Source organism: Trachypithecus francoisi, unplaced genomic scaffold (assembly GCF_009764315.1).
Source record: "Trachypithecus francoisi isolate TF-2019V2 unplaced genomic scaffold, Tfra_2.0 Lachesis_group12, whole genome shotgun sequence".
Classification (NCBI taxonomy): Eukaryota; Metazoa; Chordata; class Mammalia; order Primates; family Cercopithecidae; genus Trachypithecus; species Trachypithecus francoisi.
In genome coordinates, this window is record NW_022681457.1 from 104,037,942 (window position 1) to 104,061,192 (window position 23,251).

At 40.2% G+C, this 23,251-nt stretch overlaps 1 protein-coding gene across 18 annotated transcripts in view; it reads left to right on the plus strand.

Annotated features, from left to right (window-relative positions):
• Positions 1 to 23,251, plus strand: part of EIF4G3 (eukaryotic translation initiation factor 4 gamma 3) — a 382,044-nt gene that overhangs the window by 326,262 nt on the left and 32,531 nt on the right. For all 18 annotated transcript variants that reach the window (XM_033227962.1, XM_033227969.1, XM_033227975.1 and 15 more), the window contains 9 exons: positions 619 to 765; positions 1,183 to 1,419; positions 3,826 to 3,930; positions 5,745 to 5,877; positions 8,430 to 8,524; positions 10,548 to 10,641; positions 11,934 to 12,051; positions 13,350 to 13,570; positions 15,314 to 15,429. In XM_033227962.1, coding sequence (XP_033083853.1) covers positions 619 to 765; positions 1,183 to 1,419; positions 3,826 to 3,930; positions 5,745 to 5,877; positions 8,430 to 8,524; positions 10,548 to 10,641; positions 11,934 to 12,051; positions 13,350 to 13,570; positions 15,314 to 15,429 — 1,266 coding nt within the window. The remainder of the gene's footprint in view (positions 1 to 618; positions 766 to 1,182; positions 1,420 to 3,825; positions 3,931 to 5,744; positions 5,878 to 8,429; positions 8,525 to 10,547; positions 10,642 to 11,933; positions 12,052 to 13,349; positions 13,571 to 15,313; positions 15,430 to 23,251) is intronic.

Genomic DNA, 23,251 nt, shown 5'->3' on the forward strand with positions numbered 1-23,251 from the left:
GTTGCTTCCAAACTTTTGGAGAACTAGTATATTCTCATGGCACTTAAGCAATAAGCAATAAACATACTAAATTTATAGTCAAGGTAAGTACTAACGTTATGACATTCCCCAATGGAAAGATACATCAAAAATCTGCCAGTATCCCAACTTCTGCATAAATGCAATAAGGATCTCACCTACAACAGTTTTGCGATAGCCAGCAAATTCTCCCTTGTCTTATGTCATTTCTGTGTGTCCTATTAAACCAAAATACTTACTACAATGGTACTTCTTTAAAAAAGAAGTAATAACTCTACAGTCTTTTTTTTTTTTTTTTTTTAAATAAGGTCTAGATAAGTTCAGGGTTATAGTTGCAATGATATGACAAGGATTTCCATGTCAGCTAGAAGCATGGCTAAAAAAAGAGTACATTTATATGAGAGGAATGTGTGTCTTTTCTAAATAAAATTTAAAACATGTTACTGTTGAATCATGAAATGCCTGAAGCTATATTGTTTGCCTCTTATAGAATGCTTGCCTGTGGTTCAGTCAGCATATTTCATACAATAAAGCAAACAGATATTTGTAATGTCTTTACATAATCTTGTTGCTTTTCTTTATTTTCCTGTCTGGATGTAGCTGAAAGTACCCATGGCAGACAAGCCTGGTAACACAGTGAATTTCCGGAAGCTGCTATTGAACCGTTGCCAGAAGGAGTTTGAAAAAGATAAAGCAGATGATGATGTCTTTGAGAAGAAGCAGAAAGAACTTGAGGCTGCCAGTGCTGTAAGTATTTTCATAGAAAGACAGTGCTTGTACACTTTGAGCACTGTAAAGCAGAAATTTCAGGAAGCTGGATACAGCATCTCCCTGCTACCTTAAGAGGGACCTATTGCCTTTTTTTTTCATGTCGAAACAACATATTAATGTTTAGGGGAATGCTTTGTTCCTTTTAGTGTCTAATATAGGGGACAGCTCAATTTTCCATGCCAGCGATTCAATCTAAGCCTGAGTCAGGTCACTGAATTCCAAAAATCTGAAGTGGATGGGTATAGTTCAGTTTTCTGAGGAGTAGATTCACACTTGCTGTTAGATTCTCACGGGGCATCTGACCCCTAGAAAGAGTAAAGACTATGAATCTCAGTGTTTATTGTGCAGTACACTTTCATCATCAAGATGCTATTATTCCTCCTTATACAACAGCCAGAGGAGAGGACCAGGCTTCATGATGAACTGGAAGAAGCCAAGGACAAAGCCCGGCGGAGATCCATTGGCAACATCAAGTTTATTGGAGAACTCTTTAAACTCAAAATGCTGACTGAAGCCATCATGCACGACTGTGTGGTGAAGCTGCTAAAGAACCATGATGAAGAATCCTTGGAGTGCCTGTGCCGCCTGCTCACCACCATTGGCAAAGACTTGGACTTTGAAAAAGCAAAGGTAAAAATCTAGAAGCTCAGAAACCTTCACAGAGGCTCCTTGTCAGTTGCAAAAGAACTTAGACTGCAAACAAAATAGTTCTATCTTGTCCCAAAGGTCTAGGCTGTTTATTTTTCTTCTTTTGCCCATCTCATTGTCAGTGTTCAACCATTGTGCTCCTTACATTTCCATTAGAGTCAGAGGTGAGGAGGGTCCCAAATTGTGTAAAAGCCAGTTTGTAGATTCTTCAGATTATTTGTCTCATATTCTTTTTTCTTCTTCTGTAACCATTTGACAATTTGGGAACAGAAATACGAAAAGGAAAACTACTATGGCCTAAGGGTAATGCAGAAATGAAGACCCAGCAGTAGCTTCTAAAGTTTATACTCTAATTGATGACACAGCTATCTAACCATAATATAAGAAATCATTAAAAATACTGTAATAATATGTGCTGTTTAAGGGTTATAGAAATTAGAAATGCTTCAAATAAATAATGTCAGAAATGCTCCATAACATCTAATTCAGCTAGGATTATGCTTAGCTGTGACAGAAAACCCAGTGGTTTATACAGGATTGAGGTTTATTTCTTATTTATGTAAACAAAGTTCAGAGGTCTTTTCAGCTTAACATTCTGTGACTCCTAAAGTGTAACCCTTGTCCTAATCATTCTCACCAGAGAAGGTAGGGAAAGGGGCAAAAGACACAACCACCTGTCTCTGTCTCTCTCTCTCTCTTTCTCTCTCTCTCTCACTTTTTTTTTTAAGTAACAGGGTCGGCCGGGCACGGTGGCTCACGCTTGTAATCCCAGCACTTTGGGAGGCTGAGGCGGGCAAATCCTGAGGTCGGGAGTTCGTGACCAGCCTGACCAACATAGAGAAACCCCGTCTCTACTAAAAATACAAAATTAGCCAGGCGTGGTGGCGCATGCACGTAATCCCAGCTCCTCGGGAGGCTGAGACAGGAGAATTGCCTGAACCTGGGAGGTGGAGGTTCCAGTGAGCCATCGCACTCCAGCCTGGACAACAGGAGCGAAACTCCCTCTCAAAAAAAAAAAGTAACAGGGTCTTGCCCTGTCACCCAATTTTTTTTCCTTTTTTTTTTTTTACTTTTTGTAGAGATGAGGGGTCTCACTTAGTTGCCCAGGCTGATCTTAAACTCCTGGCTTCAAGCAATCCTCTTGCCTTGGCCTCCCTAACTGCTAGGATTACAGGTATGAGTCACTATGCCTAGCCCCTGGGGTCTCTTTAGGAAGGCCATAGGAAGCTATAGCATAACATTTCCATTTATATTAGTGCCTGTAATTAATCACATGACCAAAGCCAGCTGCCAGGAGCCTAGAAAAATGTAGTCTTTATTTTAGGTGGTCATATGAACAACTAAAAATTCTACCACATGGCCAGGCAGAGTGACTCATAATCCTAATACTTTGGGAGGCTGAGGCAGAAGGATTGCTTGAGCTCAGCCGTTTAAGACCAGCCTGGGTAACATAGTGAGATTTCATATCTCAAAAAAATCATACACACAGAAAAATTTAGCTAAGTGTAGTGGCGTATGCCTGTGGTCCCAGCTACTTGGGAAGCTGAGGCAGAAGGATGACTTAAGCCCAGAAGATTGAGGCTGCAGTGAGCCATAATTGACCCACTGCACTCACAACTGGGTGACAGAACAAGACCCTGTCTAAAAAAAATAAAAATAAAAATTCTACCACATTATATTTTCGCTATAAATTGATATTCCTAGACCATTTTAAAAACTACATGGGCTGGACGCAGTGACTAATGCCTGAAATTCCAGCACTTTGAGAGGCCAAGGCTGGAGGATCACTTGAGCCCAGGAGTTCAAGACCAGCCTCAGCAACATAATGAGACCCCATCTCTACAAAAACTTAAAAGATTAGCCAGGCATGGTGGCATGTTCCTGTAGTCCCAGCTACTCTAGAGGCTGAGGTGGGATCGGTTGAGCCTGCGAGGTCTAAGCTGCAGTGAGCTGTGATTGTGACACTGCACTCCATCCTGGGCAACAGAGTGAGACCCCATCTCTAAGAAAATAAATAGATAACTACATAAATAAATAACTGTAACATGGGAAAATTATATATATATGTGTGTGTATATATATATATGTGTGTGTGTATATATATATACATATATATATATTTTTTTTTTTTTGAGACGGAGTCTCACTCTGTCTCCCGGGCTGGAGTGCAGTGGCCGGATCTCAGCTCACTGCAAGCTCCGCCTCCCGGGTTCACGCCATTCTCCTGCCTCAGCTTCCCGAGTAGCTGGGACTACAGGCGCCCGCCACCTCGCCCGGCTAGTTTTTTGTATTTTTTAGTAGAGACGGGGTTTCACCGTGTTAGCCAGGATGGGGAAAATTATAGTTAAGTTTCTCAGACAGGAGTACTAATGATTTTGTCTCTTGCAGCCACGTATGGACCAGTACTTTAATCAGATGGAGAAAATTGTGAAAGAAAGAAAAACCTCATCTAGGATTCGGTTCATGCTTCAAGATGTAATAGACCTAAGGCTGGTGAGTGGGAAAAAAAAATAATACGCTTACTGGTCCAGTCTCTTTAAAGGAATTGGACTGGGGAAGGATGTCCTGTTGTTTACATGTGTAAAGTCAGTGCTTTTGCTTCAGGACTTTCAGAACTTGAATTGGCAAACTTTCAGTGGGAGAGTTCTGAGGAAGGACAGAAGTCCTATTGCCAGTTACGTGCTGCTTCTCCTTACTCCGATTATCAAACCATATTTTGTTTTTGCTTTGTTTTTTAGTTTGTTTGTTTGTTTGTTTTGTTTTTTTTGAGACAGAGTCTCACTCTGTCACCCAGACTGGAGTGCAGTGGCTCAGTTTCAGCTCACTGCAACCTCCGCCTCCCAGGTTCAGGTGATTCTACTGCCTCAGCCTCCCAAGTAGTTGGAATTACCGGCACATGTCCCCACACCTGGGCAATTTTTGTAATTTTAGTAGAGATGGGGTTTCATGCTGTTGGCCAGGCTGGTCTGGAACTCCTGACCTCAAGCCTCCCAAAGTGCTGGGATTACAGGAGTGAGCCTCTGTGCCCAGCCACTTGCAATTTTGTAATCAGCCATTCTGAATTCAAACTCCATTCAAATTTAAATTCAATTAAATTTAGTCTTTGTAAGCTAAATAATCAGCAAGTCTCATCTCTACATTAAATACATTTAACTCTCTGAGCCTTACATTTTTAATCTCTAAAATGAGGATGTTGCCTGCCTTATAGATTTGTTGTAAAGAGTCAGTGGAATAATTATGTAAGGTGCCCAGCTCAGATATTGGTGTTTTCTTCTCTTTCGTTTTTCTTGTGACCCTGCTATTCTGCTGCTGTTTTTGTTTCGTTTTGTTTTTTTTTTTCTCATTTATCTTACCAGGTGCTGTTTTTGTTACTACTACTTTTCTCAGTTTAACTCCTACAGGGAGTTACTCTTTTGTAAGTTTCACTCCGACAGGGAATATACTACATCACTAGAGAAAGTGAACAAAGCCCTACCTCTTATTTCTCCTCCACCCAGGCCAGATAGCATTGATGATGATTCTTGATCTTGCTGAGACTAGATGTGATCTTACGATCCTTCATATTACGAAAACCACCACTAGTTGATCAGAATTTGCATTCTGATTTAAACCTGTTTCCCATTCTTGCCTCTAGCTAATATAAATAAATATAAAAAATGTCTCCACCCATGTTATCAGCCACTTCTACGTATATCAGATTTTGGGACTGTTGCTAGGGAGAGAAGGGAGAAGTATAATTATAAAGTGACAACTTATTTTGTCCTTAATACAGGGGATAATCAAAGGGCAGAGTGGTGTGGACCTTTGTGTAGAATATCAGAACCATGATATTGGAGAAAGAAAAGCAGGAGTCATCCTTGACTTAGAAACCCATGGAGTGTGGTATGATCTGAGTAGTAATCCCACAGATTAAGGCAAGGCCAAGAAATCCTCGTCATTTTTACTTTTCTCTCCTCCTTTCAAATGTACAAAATACTGATACAGATAAAATCTGTTTAGTCCACAGAGAAATATATGCCATGCTTAAAAATATAATAATAAATTTGGGCCGTCTTTCATCCTGTTCTTTGTATCCATTGGCTATTGGAATATGTAGTATACAGTTGGTCAGGTTTGATTGAGAAGATTTTAATTCTTTAGCTCTAATCCTAAACTGCTCATAGTGTCATCTATAAGATACATGAGAAACTACCATAATACAGCTTTTGTAGGTATTTTGTACTTTTCCAGTAGTAAAAATTACAAATTTTTAAATTTTAAAAAATTTTCAGTTATCTGGCAGATAACCTTATTTTCTACTTTTATAGTGCAATTGGGTATCTCGAAGAGCAGATCAAGGGCCTAAAACTATCGAACAGATTCACAAAGAAGCTAAAATAGAAGAACAAGAAGAGCAAAGAAAGGTCCAGCAGCTCATGACCAAAGAGAAGAGAAGACCAGGTGAGGCCAGAATCCACCAGGGTTTAGAGAACTTGAAAGTTTCACGAATACATATTAAGAATTATCTATTTTTAGGTGTAAAATGAGATCAGAAAGAATAGCCCAAAGAATAGAGTGGTGATTGTTAGGTGAAGCAGTTTCACCTGAAGAGTAAAGTTATTGAGTAAAAGTAGAGAATGCAGGAACAAAGCATGATTTCTTTCACTACTTAAAAGCCAGTAAGCAGTAAGACTTTATTGAGCATCTTCTATATATTCAGAATTGGTGAGACTAGAAAAAGAAGTGGAAAATGTAGTTACTTCCCTCTCAAAGTGTACAGTTTATCTGGTAAGGTAAAACTTTTGACAAGCAAAAGAGGAACATTTGTTAAGCAAATAGAAGATAGTATCAATTATGAAATGTATTTTCCATTAAGTGTTAAAATTTAGAGGAAAAGAAGAGAGACAGAAAGCTGAAAGAAAACTTTATTTAAGAAAGGGGCACTTTGTAGCAGGCCGGGCACGGTGGCTCATGCCTGTAATCCCAGCACTTTGGGAGGCTGAGGTTGGTGGATCATTTGTGGTCAGGAGTTTGAGACCAGCCTGACCAACATGGTGAAACCCTATCTCTACTAAAAAATTTGCTAGACATAGTGGTGTGTGCCTGTAGTCCCAGATACTCAGGAGGCTGAGGCAGGAGAATCACTTGAACCCAGGAGTTGGAGGTTGCAGTGAGCCGCAATTGCACCACTGCACTCCAGCCTGGTGAACAGAGTGAGACTACATCTCAAAAAATAAATAAATAAATAAAAAGAAAGAGACATGCAAAAAAAGTGAAAGATGAAATAGAAGGCATTTTAAACCTGGGACAATAGTCCATTTACTAAGTTTAGGAACACTGGAAAAGAAAACCTTTTTCAGAGGGAAATGATAATTTTCTGGCTGATAGTAAATACTTCGTAACCATTAGTTATTGTCACAGACACAGTAGAGCTTATAGTGAAATTGTTAGGAGAGATGAATTCTGCAGAGAAGAAAATTTAGTTTCAAGTTTCTTGAGATACCACACTTACCTTCCTCACTCTAGTACCTACTGCAGTGCCTTTTCGGTAATAACTTTTATTTATCATTGAACCGGATTCAGAGGGAAAAGGAGTAGATATCAAAGCCTAATTCATGGAGGATATTCACATACGACTAAAGGAAGAAAAGAACTCTTGGAAAAGTGACAGATAAGAGCAAGTGGAGAGAAAGGACTAAGATACAAGTGTCATAGAAACAAGGAAGAAGCAAGTCTGTTTATGATCAGTAATATCAGATAGCACAGAGAAAATCAAGAAGTGTGTTAGGACCAGAAAAGCTTTTGGATAGACAGGTGATCTTTCAATTTATTAATTCATTCAGCAAGTATTTATTGTCTGTCACTTAAAAAGGCACACAAAGTCCTTTCCATCATGTGGCTTACATCTTATGGTAGAAGGGAGAGAGGAGACAATAAATAATAAATACTTAAATAAAATATATCATTTGTCAAATAAATTTGTAGAAAAAGCAAGGAGAAGGGACTAGGGAGTGCAAATCTTGGCGAGTAGGGTGCAGTTTTAAATAGGAAATTGGGGAAACTATAAAAGTTGGTATTGTTTGAGCAAAGACCTGAAGCAAGTGAGGGTGTTAAATCGTGTGGAAAGGTGGGGAAAGAGACTTTTAGGCAAAGGGAGTAGTAAGTACAAAGACCCTGAAGCAGCATTTTCAAGGAACAGCAAGGGGGCCAGTGCAGCTGAACCTAAGAAGGGCCTGACGGGGAGAGTGGTAGAAGATGGGGACTGAGAGGCAACAGGAGCCAGATTATTTAGAGGCCATTTGTAAGGGATCTTCTCTTTTTCTCTGAATGAGATAGAAAGATATCAGAAGTGTTTTGAACAAAAATGTGGCAGAATCTTGTACTTTACTAGGATCACACTGGCTGCCATGATGAGCACAGCTGAAGGTAGAAGCAGGAAGGCCAAAACAGGTCTCTACAGTAATCTAGGAAAGGGGTGTTGGTGGCTTAAACAAAACTGCTAATGTTGTTAGTAGATTCTGAATGTATTGTATAGGTTTAACTGACAAGGTTTACTGACAAAAATTGGATATGAAGTGTGAAACAGGAGTCAAGGTTTTCCGCCTGAGCAGCTGAAATGTTGGAGAAGCAGGTTTGGGAAATAATCAAAGCATACTTCTGTCATTTGACCCCATTAAATACAATATACTTTACAATAAATAATTTCCATCTGACTTCTCCCAAAGTGTTCTAGTCATTAATTCTGTGAATACTGGATTTGGCCCTGCCTTCTCCAGCACCAGATATTCATTTGTGTCAGTTGTTTGTTTGTAGGTCGGTAATGTTTCATGGGTGAGCCAAAATAAGCCGTGCTTCTGCATATATTTTCCTGCCGTGGGATTAAAGATACTGTCATCAATGCTTTAACAGCTTCTGTTGTCTTTCTTCTTGGTTTTGATGAAAATATTGCTCACTCTTTCAGTGTCCAACTGACTTGAGACAGATGAGAGACTGACACTCTGTTCTCCTTGCAGGTGTCCAGAGAGTGGATGAAGGTGGGTGGAACACTGTACAAGGGGCCAAGAACAGTCGGGTACTGGACCCCTCAAAATTCCTAAAAATCACTAAGGTGAGTCTGACATTTAAAGTACAGTTGACACTCTCGTTTGATGCCTTTGATATTAAACACACACACACACACACACACACACAATTTACAATAGTTGCAAAATGCGAGTCTCAAAAGTACTTATGTATGTAAAACAGCAATATTGCAAATCCATGGGGTGGTTATTTTTTAATGCATTTTTCTTCAAATTGCTATTGATCAATGTATTCTACATACTCATTTCTGCTTCTATAAGGGTTTACTAAAGAGGGAGAGACTAGATTACTTCTTAGACATAAGATGCTTAATATACGAGAGGTAATAAAGATATTTTAGAAGCCTAAGTCAATTGCAGGCTTTTACACAATGTATCCATAGCTCTGGGGAAAAAAGCAATCACCTATTTAAACCTTACCATGAAAGATTTGCCTTATCCAAGGCGTAAAGGAAACCACAGAGGGCCTACTAGAAATAATTCTGTAGTAAGGATTTAATAGACTCTGCTTTCCTCTCTTTTGAGAGTCTGTGGGCAGTAAGAGGAAAAAACTCTCTAGCAGGTATTTTCAGCAGTAAAAGTTGATCATGTAAGTAGAATGAAGAACTTCGGAGAATGTAGAGAAAGCAGTATTAAATATGGTAAGAGTGGAAACTTCTAAAGTCCAGTGGGTTTTCCAAATCATTTGCAAGTCTAGTGTGATCCTTATACTTTCCATAGTTCTGAAAATTGGCACCCTGCTAGCAAAATACTGAAGACAATCAAAACTAATGTGAAAATACTACATGAAAGAAGATAACTGACAAGAAGTATTAAGAAAAATCTTTAAGAAAATTGGAATGAAATGGGCTATGTCATTTGCACCTCACAGTTTTGTCGAAGCTTTGCTTCATGAGAGAAAATTCTCCCTCTGGATATCTCTTAATAATGTAATTAGCTAAGATCCTTTTCTCCAAGATTCTGGCACTTTCTTCTAGTTGTTTATATCTCAGAGCAAGAATTCCATTGCTGAATACAGTTTGAGTCTTACCCGTCTCCATTTCCATCTAGAAACAGTTTTAACCAAAAGTTTATGTTTAAAGAAGTCCTCCAGCATTTTGAAAAATGTGTCAGTATTTAATAACAACATTTGTATTTTTAAATATTATGCTTTCTGTGCTTGGATACTATAAAAACAATGCTGGTATCAAATCTCCAACATTACTACTTTAATATTTTTAAGTATGTAAATTGTTAATAAACTTTGTGTATTCAGATAGTTATACTGGAGGTACTATACATGAGTATCCTAGAACAAAACCATTAAACATATTTATTGTTAATTGGGAGAGGTTTGTGTGAAAGCACATTATATAGCATAGCAACATATTATGAGCTGTCAGAACATAGAAATATCTTTTTTACAAAGAGCTACATTACAGCTTTTATGTTATATTTATTTTATAATAACATAATGCATACAGCGTAATCTTATTTCACTTGTAGTAAAGGTGTGCTTGGAAGATTAAACATGAGATATCAGGCACCTTAACTTCCTGCGCTCACTGCCTAACATTCCAATGTCTGTCTTCTTATTCTTTGTTGAATACTCACATCCCACTGCCTGTCTCTAGCCCCAACATGAAATTTTTGTGTCTGTTGATCTGTGTTCTGACAGTCATGTAAAGACACTAATGAATTATAATTTTGTGGTATTTGTATTTTTTTCTTTTTAAAAGTAATGGGTAGTGTACAAGAAAAGAAGAATGATTAGAAGCTGCTTATTACAGTTAGCAAATTCATAAACCATCTTAAATAGGAGGACCTGGATGCATTCTCTAGACCAAACAGTATTTTATGGAAACTGGAATCCAAGGAAGTGCTTCAGGGGCCACATGGATCCCAGTTTAATGAGAACAGCTCCAATTTCTGTTTCTATTAAATTGGCATTCCAAACAAATTTTTTGTTGCTAAAATTAGTTCTACTTCACTGAAGAAGAAAAAAAATAAAAGAAAAACTATTCTTCTAGAATGTTTCCTATAACTGACTTGTGGTCCCTTATGTTACAGCCTACAATTGATGAAAAAATTCAGCTGGTACCTAAAGCACAGCTAGGCAGCTGGGGAAAAGGCAGCAGTGGTGGAGCAAAGGCAAGCGAGACTGGTAAGTGTGCAGTGTCCCTCCTCAAACCTGGCTGTGGCTTGTTAGCATTCGCCTCACAGCACATTCCCATAGTCATCGAATGATGGTTTTAGGGAAAGATGTGTAGACTAATCATGCCTAAAATTGTATTGGTGGCCCTTTCCTTTCAACATAGAGCCTTTCTCAGGATCCTTAAATAATTTTAAGCATTTTAAAAACAAATTTCAGTTCATTCATTTAGGCTAATTAAGACCTTTGTTTATTGATTTATTTTTATTTTATGTATTTATTTTTTTGAGATTGGATCCCACTATGTCACCCAGGCTGGAGTGTAGTAGCATGATCACAGCTCACCACAGCCTCAACCACCTAGGTTCAAGCAATCTTCCTGCCTCTGTCTCCTGAGTAGCTGGGACTACCGGCACACGCCATCACACCTGACTGATTTTTTTTTTTTTTTTTTTTTTTTGTAGAGATGGAGTCTCACTGTGTTGTCTAGGCTAGTCTTGCACTCCTGGGCTCCAGTGATCCTCCCACCTTGGCCTCCTGAGTGCTGGGATTACAGTTGTGAGCCACACTCAGCCGCTAAGACCTTAATTTTTTAGGTTCCTTTTTGTAGTTGTTGACAAATTTAATATAGCTAGAGAAACTACTGGGACCTCAAATTAAAAGGGAAACTCATTATGTTGAGGAAAGAATCTTAATATGCAAGTGCATTTACTGTAATTTTAGGGAGTTATAAAAGAATAAAGAAATATTGTTCAAAATCTTTTTTGAAAATCAGATTTTGAGAGATTTGACCTGAAGACCAAAGATGTTTGGATCATCACGAACACATCCTATTAACTGAGGAAGCCCAATGGAAAGAACAAAAAAATTCAATGTTAACCTACTTCCCATATGTCCCTTCTACTAAGTAATTTCAGCCTTTTTTCTTTAAATTTTAAAAAATGTCATTATTTAGTAAAACCCACTTGCGTATTTGTACACACATGAGATTGAAGCATTTGTGTTGGTTAGCTTTGTTAAAGTTTTGTTCTGTTTTTGCTCACCTTCTTCATCTATTTGCCACTCCCACCCGTTTACTGTATTCTTAAAGGAACAAATGGTTGTAATAAATTAAACTCTCTGTTACATGCAAATTCCTTGTAACACTTTGCTTCTCAGAATATGGTAGAGGGACCAGAAGATTGGCATCACCTAAGCTTGTTAGGAATGCCTGGTCTCAGGCCTCACCCAGGGATGCAGATGACTGATTATTTGCGTTTTAGTCATGTAATTTGTATTTTTTTCTAAATCCTTGACATGTGTAGATGCCTTACGGTCAAGTGCTTCCAGTTTAAACAGATTCTCTGCCCTGCAACCTCCAGCACCCTCAGGGTCCACGCCATCCACGTCTGTAGAGTTTGATTCCCGAAGGACCTTAACTAGGTGAGAACCCTGCTTTTTATGTCTACCCAAGGCCAGCCTGCTTGCCAGTATATGTGGCAAGATAGGAACAAGGATTCTGATAGTAATCCTTATAGATGCATTCCTTTTATTCCTAAAGTGGATTTCCTTCTTTAATCTTCACACACACTATAATTTCTAAGATAGGAACATAATTGGGTGGTGGATTTGGGATGGGATAGGAGGGAAGGGATTCCTTTTTTTTTTTCTTTTTTTGAGACGGGGTCTTGCTCTGTCTCCCAGGCTGGAGTGCAGTGGCATGATTTTGGCTCACTGCAAGCTCCACCTCCTGGGTTCGCGCCATTCTCCCGCCTCGGCCTCCCGAGTAGCTGGGACTTCAGGTACCCACCACCACGCCCGGGTAATTTTTTGTACTTTCAGTAGAGACAGGGTTTCACCGTGTTAGCCAGGATGATCTTGATCTCCTGACCTTGTGATCCGCCCTCCTCGGCCTCCCAAAGTGCTGGGACTACAGGAGTGAGCCACTGTGCCTGGCTGGGAGGGAAGGGATTCTTAAGAAAGCTAGGCCCTGGCCGGGCGCGGTGGCTCAAGCCTGTAATCCCAGCACTTTGGGAGGCCGAGACGGGTGGATCACGAGGTCAGGAGATCGAGACCATCCTGGTCTACACGGTGAAACCCCGTCTCTACTAAAAAATACAAAAACCTAGCCGGGCGAGGTGGCGGGCGCCTGTAGTCCCAGCTACTTGGGAGGCTGAGGCAGGAGAATGGCGTAAACCCGGGAGGCGGAGCTTGCAGTGAGCCGAGATCGCGCCACTGCACTCCAGCCTGGGCGACAGAGCGAGACTCCGTCTCAAAAAAAAAAAAAAAAAAAAGAAATCTAGGCCCGGGCCGGACACAGTTAAAATTAGCCAAATCTGGCTAATTTTTGTATTTTTAGTAGAGACACGGTTTCACCATGTTGACGAGGCTAGTCTTGAACTCCTGACCTCAAGTGATCTGCCCTGCTCGGCCTCCCAAAGTGCTGGGATTACAGGTGTGAGCCACCATGCTTGGCCACCACTGACATTTTAAAGTATTAAGTAGTATCCCTTCAGAGAAAAAAGTTAAAACATCTTAATAAATAGTCCCTTTAAAGTACTCTTTTACTTGTTTGTTGAATAAGCGGACTTTGAAATATAATTGGTGCCTCACACATCTAATGTTATCTGTGAAAAATTATTCTGCATACTTTCAGAAAGTCTTAGTGTTATTTTATAATTTGCATATGCAGGGGACATGGGCTTGTCTTTCCTTTGAAAAGTGTTGTTTTGTCTTTTAAGTCGTGGAAGTATGGGCAGGGAGAAGAACGATAAGCCCCTTCCATCTGCAACAGCTCGGCCAAATACTTTCATGAGGGGTGGCAGCAGTAAAGACCTGCTAGACAATCAGTCTCAAGAAGAGCAGCGGAGAGAGATGCTGGAGACCGTGAAGCAGCTCACAGGGGCTGTGGATGTGGAGAGGAACAGCACTGAGGCTGAGCGAAGTAAAACAAGGGAGTCAGGTGAGAGACTTGGCTTAAACAGATGCAGATTCTGATTTGGGTTTTAAATTTGGAAGGAAAAATAAAAAGGAGACTACCTGAGTAGATTTTAGAATCAATACATAATAGCAACGCATACCAGCATCTGAAGAGTTAAAGGGCATTTCATAGTTTTATAACAGTTCTCATTCCCTAGGTATGCCTTAGCTCGACAGTTTGTAAATTTTCTCCATTCTTTGTTAAATGTTATGGTGAGGAGGTCCTCCTGCTGTATTTTAAGCAATCTGAATTTCTTACAAGTCTCTGTAACATCCCACACTTTACGTTGCTGTTAGATTGTGTATGCTGTGTAGAGCCCCTCAAATGTGTGAAAATTCTCATTATTGAGCCACTGCAAGACAAACCAAAGAGAAGGTATTAGGTTATCTTTAGTCGCCTTCATCTTCCTTGGTAACCTATTGTTTTTGTATGCATTTAGCATGTATATACTTAGAGGACTTGCTCAGATAATGCTCTAAAACTTGCCTCATGTATTTAACCTGTGTTTCAGTTTCCTTATCTGTTAAATGGGGATAAGTTGTACCTACCTTTTCAGGATATTATGAAAATTAAATAAGAAGTTAATACATGTAAATACTTAGAACATTACCTGATAAATACAAGGTTTTCAAAAAGTATTAAATGTTGTGATGACAAATATAGCAATGGAAAACAGTTTAAATTGAAGATTATTTTCAGCGTCTTTTAAATATTTATCATGAAGTTATTCCAGTTGTTTTTAGTATTTATATAGCTTTCTAATTTGTTTCACTATTTAAATTGTTTCTCTTAACTGTAGTCCCTAAATGGATCTCAGAGACAAATTAAAGTGTCTTCTCCCACTTGGTGTTACTTTAGATAATACAGCTTTAGGGACGTGTGACTTTTTTTAATCTGTGGTAGATACTTTTGAAATATAACAAGCTAGGATAGTAAAATATCTTGTGTGTAGTGAATAACGTAGCACAGCTGCTCTATGTGTTTTTATCGTCTGATTCATTTGTGCATTTACCAGATGCACAGTAAGTGTGAGGCACTTGATCCCTGTTCTCGGCCTTCAGTCTGCTGAGTCAGAAAGACCTTTTTTAGTAATTCCACAAAAGACACAAACTGAGAAAGGTGCTATGAAGAAAGGAATTTAGTTCTAAGAGAATACTTAGAACTATCTGGTACCAAGGAGCTATGTAGAATTAGGGCAAGGGGAGGTTTCCTTCATCTGAAGGACCCATGGGAATGAAACAGGTTTGTAGACAGGGATGGGTGTGAAGCAGAGGGAAAGAGCACTCCAGACAGGATTACTATGAGCAGAGCTGTAGTAGGAATAGCCACGGTTTGTTCAAGCAGCAGTGTGGCTCAAGCTTAGTGGCAAGCAGGGCCCTGACCTGTGCAGGATTGTGAAGACCTTGTGAACTCTTCATCTTCGAAGCAATGGGGAGCAAGCATAATACAGAAAGGAACAAAAAAGCTTTAATTAGGAAAATGTATCATGTTCCTAAATCTTGTTCATTGTTATTGTAGATTATAAAGTTAGTTAGTGCAAATCTATTCTAAAACAAAAGGTTTCTATATTCTGTTTAAATGTCTTGTATCTATTGTCTTGTAGCTATTAAATGCCTTTACTGTAAAAATAATGTAAAGTACGTAATATTGTCAACCATAATCTCACTATTTTAATAGTAATTTTTATTATTTTTACTTTTTCTTTTTTGGGGGCCTCTCTAATAGCAAAACCAGAAATTTCAGCAGTGTCAGCTCCTGACAAGGCTGCATTATCAGAAGAGGAAATGGAGAGGAAGTCCAAATCTATCATTGATGAATTTCTACACATTAATGATTTTAAGGTAAATGAGATTAAAAAAAAAAAAAAAGTCCTTTGACAGTATATAATACTTGGTTCTGGTCTAAATCAGGTGTCATTATGAACTGATAATACTTAGGTTGAGTAGGCCGGGCGCGGTGGCTCAAGCCTGTAATCCCAGCACTTTGGGAGGCCGAGACAGGCGGATCACGAGGTCAGGAGATCAAGACCATCCTGGCTAACACAGTGAAACCCCGTCTCTACTAAAAAGTACAAAAATCTAGCCGGGCGAGGTGGCGGACACCTGTAGTCCCAGCTACTTGGGAGGCTGAGGCGGGAGAATGGCGTAAACCCGGGAGGCAGAGCTTGCAGTGAGCTGAGATCCAGCCACTGCACTCCAGCCTGGGCGACAGAGCGAGACTCCGTCTCAAAAAAAAAAACTTAGGTTGAGTAATCCAAGTCCTACACAATTCACTTTGCTTAACGCTGATGCATTTCTGCCAAGTACACTCTTTTAATTGTATACTATAATTTACAACATAGAGTGGTGGGCAGAGAGAATAAGTACCAATCCTTCCCCACTAAAGGAAAACCAAATTGACTTCGATATTAAGGAGCAAAAACAACACATTATCATTATGAAGCATTTCTGGCACCCTGTATATCGCTGTCATGGTCTTTTTTTTTTTCTTTGAGACAGAGTCTTGCTCTGTTGCCCAGGCTGGAGTGCAGTGGCACAATCTCGGCTCACTGCAACCTCCACCTCCCAAGTTCAAGCAATTCTCCTACCTCACCCTCCTAAGTAGTTGGGACTGCAGGTGCCTGTAACCATGCCCAGCTAATTTTTGTAGTTTTGGAAGAGGCGGGGTTTCACCATTTTGGCCAGGCTAGTCTCAAACTCCTGACCTCAAATGATCCACCTATCTCGGGCTCCCAAAGTGGTGGGATTACAGGCCTGAGCCACCACACCCGGCCTGTCATGGTCTTTATAATCATTCTATCATCATTCTCATGTTAATCTTGAAATATGGCTGGCTTTACTTTTTCTTTTTTCATAAAACTGAGGCATAAAGAAACAAGCAACATGCCAGGTCAGACAGCCTAAGCCAGAGATTTCAAGACAGGGCCTTGAATTTGCCCTTCTTTAACCCTACATGAGCCCTACAGTCTAGTGGCAGAGACAAACCATAAACAGATAACTCCACTAGCAGTTACTTAACTGTAGTTACGATAAATGCTGGTAGACATATAGGTCTTAGGACAAATCCATTAGTGGGATCTAATTAAGTGATGTGAGGTCAGGAAAAGCTAGTCTGTTGAAACAGTCTTTGTTAAAGTACTTGCCAGATATATTAACTACTTTTGCTGCTTTGGCACTGTATTATTAAAAATTCTTTCGGCTGGGCATGGTGGCTCACCCCTGTAATCCCAGCACTTTGGGAGGCCGAGGCGGGTGGATCACGAGGTCAGGAGATCGAGACTATCCTGGCTAACACAGTGAAACCCCGTCTCTACTAAAAAAAAAAAAAAGCAAAAAAAATTAGCCGCGAGTGGCAGTGGGCGCCTGTAGTCCCAGCTACTTGGGAGGCTGAGGCAAGAGAATGGTGTGAACCCGGGAGGCAGAGCTTGCAGTGAGCCGAGATTGCACCGCTGCACTCCAGCCTGGGCGACTGAGCGAGACTCCGTCTCAAAAAAAAAAAAAAATTCAAGATTACTTGTTTTCTTGGCCAGGTGCAGTGGCTCATGCCTGTAATCCCAGCACCTTGGGAGGCTGAGGCAGGAGGATCACTTAAGCTCAGGAGTTTGAGACCAGCCTGGGCAAGATGATAAAGCCCCGTCTCAACAAAAACAACAATTAGCCGGGTGTGGTGGCATGCATCTGTAGTCCCAGCTACTCAGGAAGCTGAGATGGGAGGATCAGTTAAAGCCCAGGAGGCAGAGGTTGCAGTGAGCCGAGATCATCCCACTGCATTCTATCCTGGGTGACAGAGTGAGATGCTGTCTCAAAAAAAAAAAAGAAAATATTACTTGTTTTCTTGACAATGTAATCATCATCTGCTTTCTATACACAGAAATCACCTTGGTTATCTATAGTTCAATCTTCTAAAGCCTTCAAGCCTCTGAAATTGTTCAAAATTCAGAAGAAGTAGAAGGAAGTTTTTGATGATGAGTAAGTGAGGTGGAGATGAGTGCTTTGCAGAAACTGTTGGAAATGTACCAAAGTAAATAAACATTAACTGGAAATAGCCAAAGAATAAACCTGATGTACTGTGATTCATCAGTTAGCTTCCTGGAAAATTAGGGGTATTCTTATAAATTGGCAGCATAGCTTTTTTCTTGCATGGAAGTAGGGAAATGTGAATGAATAGCAAAATATTAGAATGGCCAAGAAAGATGAAATGCCAAGACAGTAAGGAAGACAACAGTGGGGACTGGCTTCAGATGTAATTTGAAGGATGTACAAAGTCGATGACTAACCCTTTGAAAGGAGAAAAATATGATCCTGTGATGAACTGGAGGTATAGGGAGAAAAAGACCTTAGTAACACCTAAAGAGTACAATAAGAGGACTCTTTGGAGAATCAGGAGCCCTGGGCCAGGCTTGCAATACAGAAGGGGCAGAATTGTTATATCTTTAGAATTTCACTGTGCAGTGTACAATCAACTGTACCTGCAATATGGTAAAAAAAACAAAAACAAAAACAAAAACCAGATATTAACATTGGGCATTTACTGAGGACTTACTCTGTATTGGGTGCTGTTGTACATATTTGGTATGTATTAGTTGGTATCATCCTCGTAACATTCTCCTGAAGTTGATGTTATTATCATACCCATTTTTACAGATAAGGAAACTGAGATGCAAAGATGTAAAGCAGCTTGTTCAAAATATTACTGCTAGTAAGTGGCAGATTCAAGATTGAAAGCTAAGTTTCTAGCTTCAGAGGAGAAAATGCTTTATCTCATACCTTTAGGGTATTAGTGTGTCAGGCTAAAGACTTAAAGAGCTGATCTTAAAAGTTTTTTTTCCAAATATCTTCCTAGTAGTTGCTATTGTTTTTAACAGTAATTCAAATTAATATTTATTGAGGATTTATTTTGTGCCTGGCACTGTGCCAAGTTCTTATATATATATTTTATTTACATTCCTTGCAGTAACCCTAAAAACTTAAGCCCAGGAGATTAACTTAAACTCCTAAACTCTACAGTAGTAAGTGGCAGAGCCAGGGTTCAAGCATACCTCTATCTGACTCCACCGTGCATGTTTTTAGCCTCTATGCTATATATTTATTGAATACCTAAAGTGTGCCAGCCACATTTTAGGGGTTATGACTGGGTATACCATATTTGTAGTGAACAAGAAAATCTGCTTCTATGGAGCTTACATTCCAGTGGGGAGATCCAGACAAATCTGGCCCTAAAGATGGGTAGTAAATTGATAAATAAACAGTAGCTACCAAAAAAACGCTTTCAGTGCCAAAAACTAAAATTATGTGATGTGATGGAGTCAGGGAAGACGGAAGTATCATTTCAACTGGAAGCTCAAAGACAAGAAGAAGCAAACCATGAGAAAATCAGATGGAAGGGCAAGGTTATGAACTGCTGTGACACTATGAGTATCATGATATAGCTGGAAGTATTACCCTTGAAAACCAGCGCAAGACAAGAATGCCCTCTCTCACCACTCCTTTTCAACACAGTACTGGCCAGGGTAATCAGGCTAGAGAAAGAAATAAAACATATTCAGATAGGAAGAGAGGAAGTCAAACTCTCCCTGTTTGCAGATGACATGAACCCGTATCTAGAAAACCCCATCATCTCAGCCCAAAAGCTTACTAAGCTGATAAGCAACTTCAGCAAAGTCTTAGGATACAAAATCAGTGTGCAAAAATCACTAGCATTCCTAAACACCAACAACAGTCAAGCTGAAAGCCAAATCTCCAGTGAACTCCCATTCACAATTGCCACAAAAACAATAAAATACCTAGGAATATAGCTAACAAGGGAAGTGAAGGATCTCTACAAGGAGAACTACAAACCACTATTCAAAGAAATCAGAGATGACACAAACAGATGGAAAAACGTCCCATGCTCGTGGGTAGGAAGAATCACTATCATAAAAATGGCTATACTGCCTAAAGCAATATATAGATTCGGTGCTATTCCCATTAAACTACCTTTGACATTCTACACAGAACTAGAAAAAACTATTTAAAAATTCATATGGAACCAAAAAAAGGAGCCCAAATAGCCAAGACAGTCGTAAGCAAAAAGAACAAACTGGAGGCATCACACTGCCCTGCTTCAAACCATGTATGTGTGTGTGTGTGTGTGTGTGTGTGTGTGTATATATATATATATATTTTTTTTTTTTTTTTTTTTTTTTTGAGTGGAAGTCTTACACTGTTGCCCAGACTGGAGTGCAGTGGCACGATCTCGGCTCACTGCAAGCTCTGCCTCCTGGGTTCACGCCATTCTTCTGCCTCAGCCTCCCAAGTAGCTGGGACTACAGGCACCTGCCACCACGCCTGGCTAATTTTTTGTACTTTTAGTAGAGACGGGGTTTCAGCGTGTTAACCAGGATGGTCTTGATCTCCTGACCTCGTGATCCGCCCTCCTCGGCCTCCCAAAGTTCTGGAATTACAGGCATGAGCTACCGCACCGAGCCTACTTCAAATTATATTACAGGGCTACGGTAACCAAAACAATGTGGTATGGTACAACAACAGACACACAGACCAGTGGAACCGAATAGAGAACCCAGAAATAAGACTACACACCTTCAATTATCTTGTCTACAACAAACCTGACAAAAACAAGCAATGGGGAAAGGATTCCCTTTTTAATAAATGGTGTTGGGATACCTGGCTGGTCATATGCGGAAAATTGAAACTGGACCCTTTCCTTATACCATATACAAAAATCAACTAGAGATGGATTAAAATGTAAAACTCAAAACTGTGAAGAAGAAAACTTACACAATACCATTCAGGACATAGGCACAGGCAAAGATTTCATGATGAAGATGCCAAAAGCAATTGCAATGAAAACAAAAATTTACAAACGGGATCTAATCAAATGACAGAGCTTCTGCACAGCAAAAGAAACTATCAATCAACAGAGTAAACAGACAACTTACAGAATAGGAGAAAATGTTTGCAATGCATACATCCGACAAAGGTGTTTTTTTGTTGTTGTTTTTTTCTTTTGCTCTCTTTTTTTTTTATGGAGACAGAGTTTTGCTCTTGTCACCCACGCTGGAGTGCCGTGGTGCAATCTCAGCTCACCGCAACCTCCACCTCCCGGGTTCAAGCGATTCTCCTACCTCAGCCTCCCGAGTAACTGGGATTACAGGCGCCCGCCACCACCCCCAGCTAATTTTTTTGTATTTTTAATAGAGATGGGGTTTCGCCATGTTGACCAGGCTGGTCTCAAACTCCTAACCTCAGGTGATCCGCCTCCCAAAGTACTGGGATTATAGGCATAAGCCACTGCGCCTGGCCCCGACAAAGGTCTTATGTGCAGCATCTATGAGGAGCTTAAACAAAGTTACAAGAAATTAAAAAAACACACTAAAAAGTAGACAGAGGACATAAACAGACAATACTCAAAGGAAGACATACATGTGGCCAACAATCACAAGAAAAAAAAGCTCAGCATCACTGATTATTAGAGAAATGCAAATCAAAACCACAATGACATACCATCTGATACCAGTCAGAATGGCTCTTATTAAAAAATCAAAAAATAATAGATGTTGGCAAGGTTGTGGAGAAAAAGGAACACTTCTATACTATTGGAGTATAAATTAGTTCAATCATTGTGGAAGACAGTGTGGCTACTCCTGAGAGACCTATAGACAGAAATAACATTTGACCCAGCAATCCCATTACTGGGTATATACCCAAAGGAATATAAATTGTTCTCTTATAAAGACACATGCACATGTGTGTTCATTGTAGCGCTGTTCACAATAGCAAAAACATGCAATCAACCTAAATACCCATCAACAATAGACTGGATTTAAAAAATGTGGTACATAGACACCATGAAATATTATACAGCCATACAAAGACCAAGATCATGTTCTTTGCAGGGACATGGATTTTGCTGGAGGCCATTATCCTTAGCAAACTAATGCAGGAACAGAAAAGCAAATACCTGATGTTCTCACTTGTAAGTGGAAACTAAATGATGAGAACACATGGACACGTAGAGGGGAACAGTGCACCCTGGGGCCTACTGGAGGACAAAAGGTGGAAGGAGAGAGAGAGGATCAGGAAAAATAACTAGTGGATACTAGGCTTAGTATCTGGGTGATGAAATAATCCATACAGCAAACCCCCATGACACACATTTACCTATGTAGCAAACCTGTACATCCTGCACATGTACCCCTGAACTTTTTAAAGTTTAAAGTTTAAAAAATGTATATCATGATATAGCTAATTGACCCTTTATGCAAACACAGTGAATGAATTCCCATTAGAAGACATTTAATCACTTCCGTGTAGTGAGGATTGATATTTATTTATTTATTTATTTATTTGTTATTTATTTATTTATTTTTGGAGACAGAGTCTTGCCCTGTCGCCCAGGCTGGAGTGCTGTGGGGCGATTGCAGCTCACTGCAAGCTCCGCCTCCCAGTTCCAAGCAATTCTGCCTCAGCCTCCCGAGTGGCTGGGATTACAGGCGTGTGCCACTATACATGGCTAATTTTTGTATTTTTGGTAGACACGGGATTTTGCCTTCTTGGCCAGCCTGGTCTCTAACTGCTGACCTCAAATGATCTGCCCACCTTGGCCTCCGAAAGTGCTGAGATTACAGGTGTGAGTCACCACGCCTAGCTTGAGGATTGAATATTTGCATTCATTTACAGGTCCTTTGGAAAAGGCGTAGCAATGATGTTGATTGGCTTAAAATGAGGTTTAAAAACCCACAAGGGGCCAGGTACGGTGGCTCACCCCTGTAATCCCAGCACTTTCGGAGGCTAAGGCTAGCGGATTGCTTGAGCCAGGAATTTAAGACCAGCCTGGGCAAGATATCCATCTCTACCAAAAAAAAATTTAAAATTAGCTGGGCATGGTGGCACACCTGTGGTCCTAGCTACTTGGGAGGCTGAAGCAGGAGGATTGCCTGAGCCTGGGAACTTGAAGCAGCAGTGAGCTATAATCATGCCACTACACTCTAGCCTGGGTAGCTAAGTGAGACCTTATATTGTTTAAAAAAAAAAAAAAAAAGGCCGGGTGTGGTGGCTTACACCTGTAATCCCAGTACTTTGGGAGACCGAGGCGGGCGGATCACGAGGTCAGGAGATCGAGACCATCCTGGCTCAAACGGTGAAACCCCGTCTCTACTAAAAATACAAAAAAATTAGCGGGGCGTGGTGGCGGGCGCCTATAGTCCCAGCTTCTAGGGAGGCTGAGACAGGAGAATGGTGTAAAGCCGGGAGGTGGCGGAGCTTGCAGTGAGCGGAGATCGCGCCGCTGCACTCCAGCCTGGGCGACAGAGCGAGACTCCGTCTCAAAAAAAAAAAAAAAAAAAAAAGTGAAAGACCCACAAGGATGAAGAGACCAAGGAATAGACAGAAGCAACATTCTGGAAGTTGGAATAAGAAGGATGAGTGGTAATTTATTTAACAAACTAAGACTGTGTGTGAGTTACAGATGTGGCCAGAAACAAAAGGGAATTAGTTGGTTAAAAGCGTATATAAGAAATCTTTTACAGCCGGGCGCGGTGGCTCACGCCTATAATCCCAGCATTTTGGGAGGCTGAGGCAGGCGATTACCTGAGGTCAGGAGTTTGAAACCTGCCTGACCAACATGGGAAAACATCGTCTCTACTAAAAATACAAAATTAGCCAG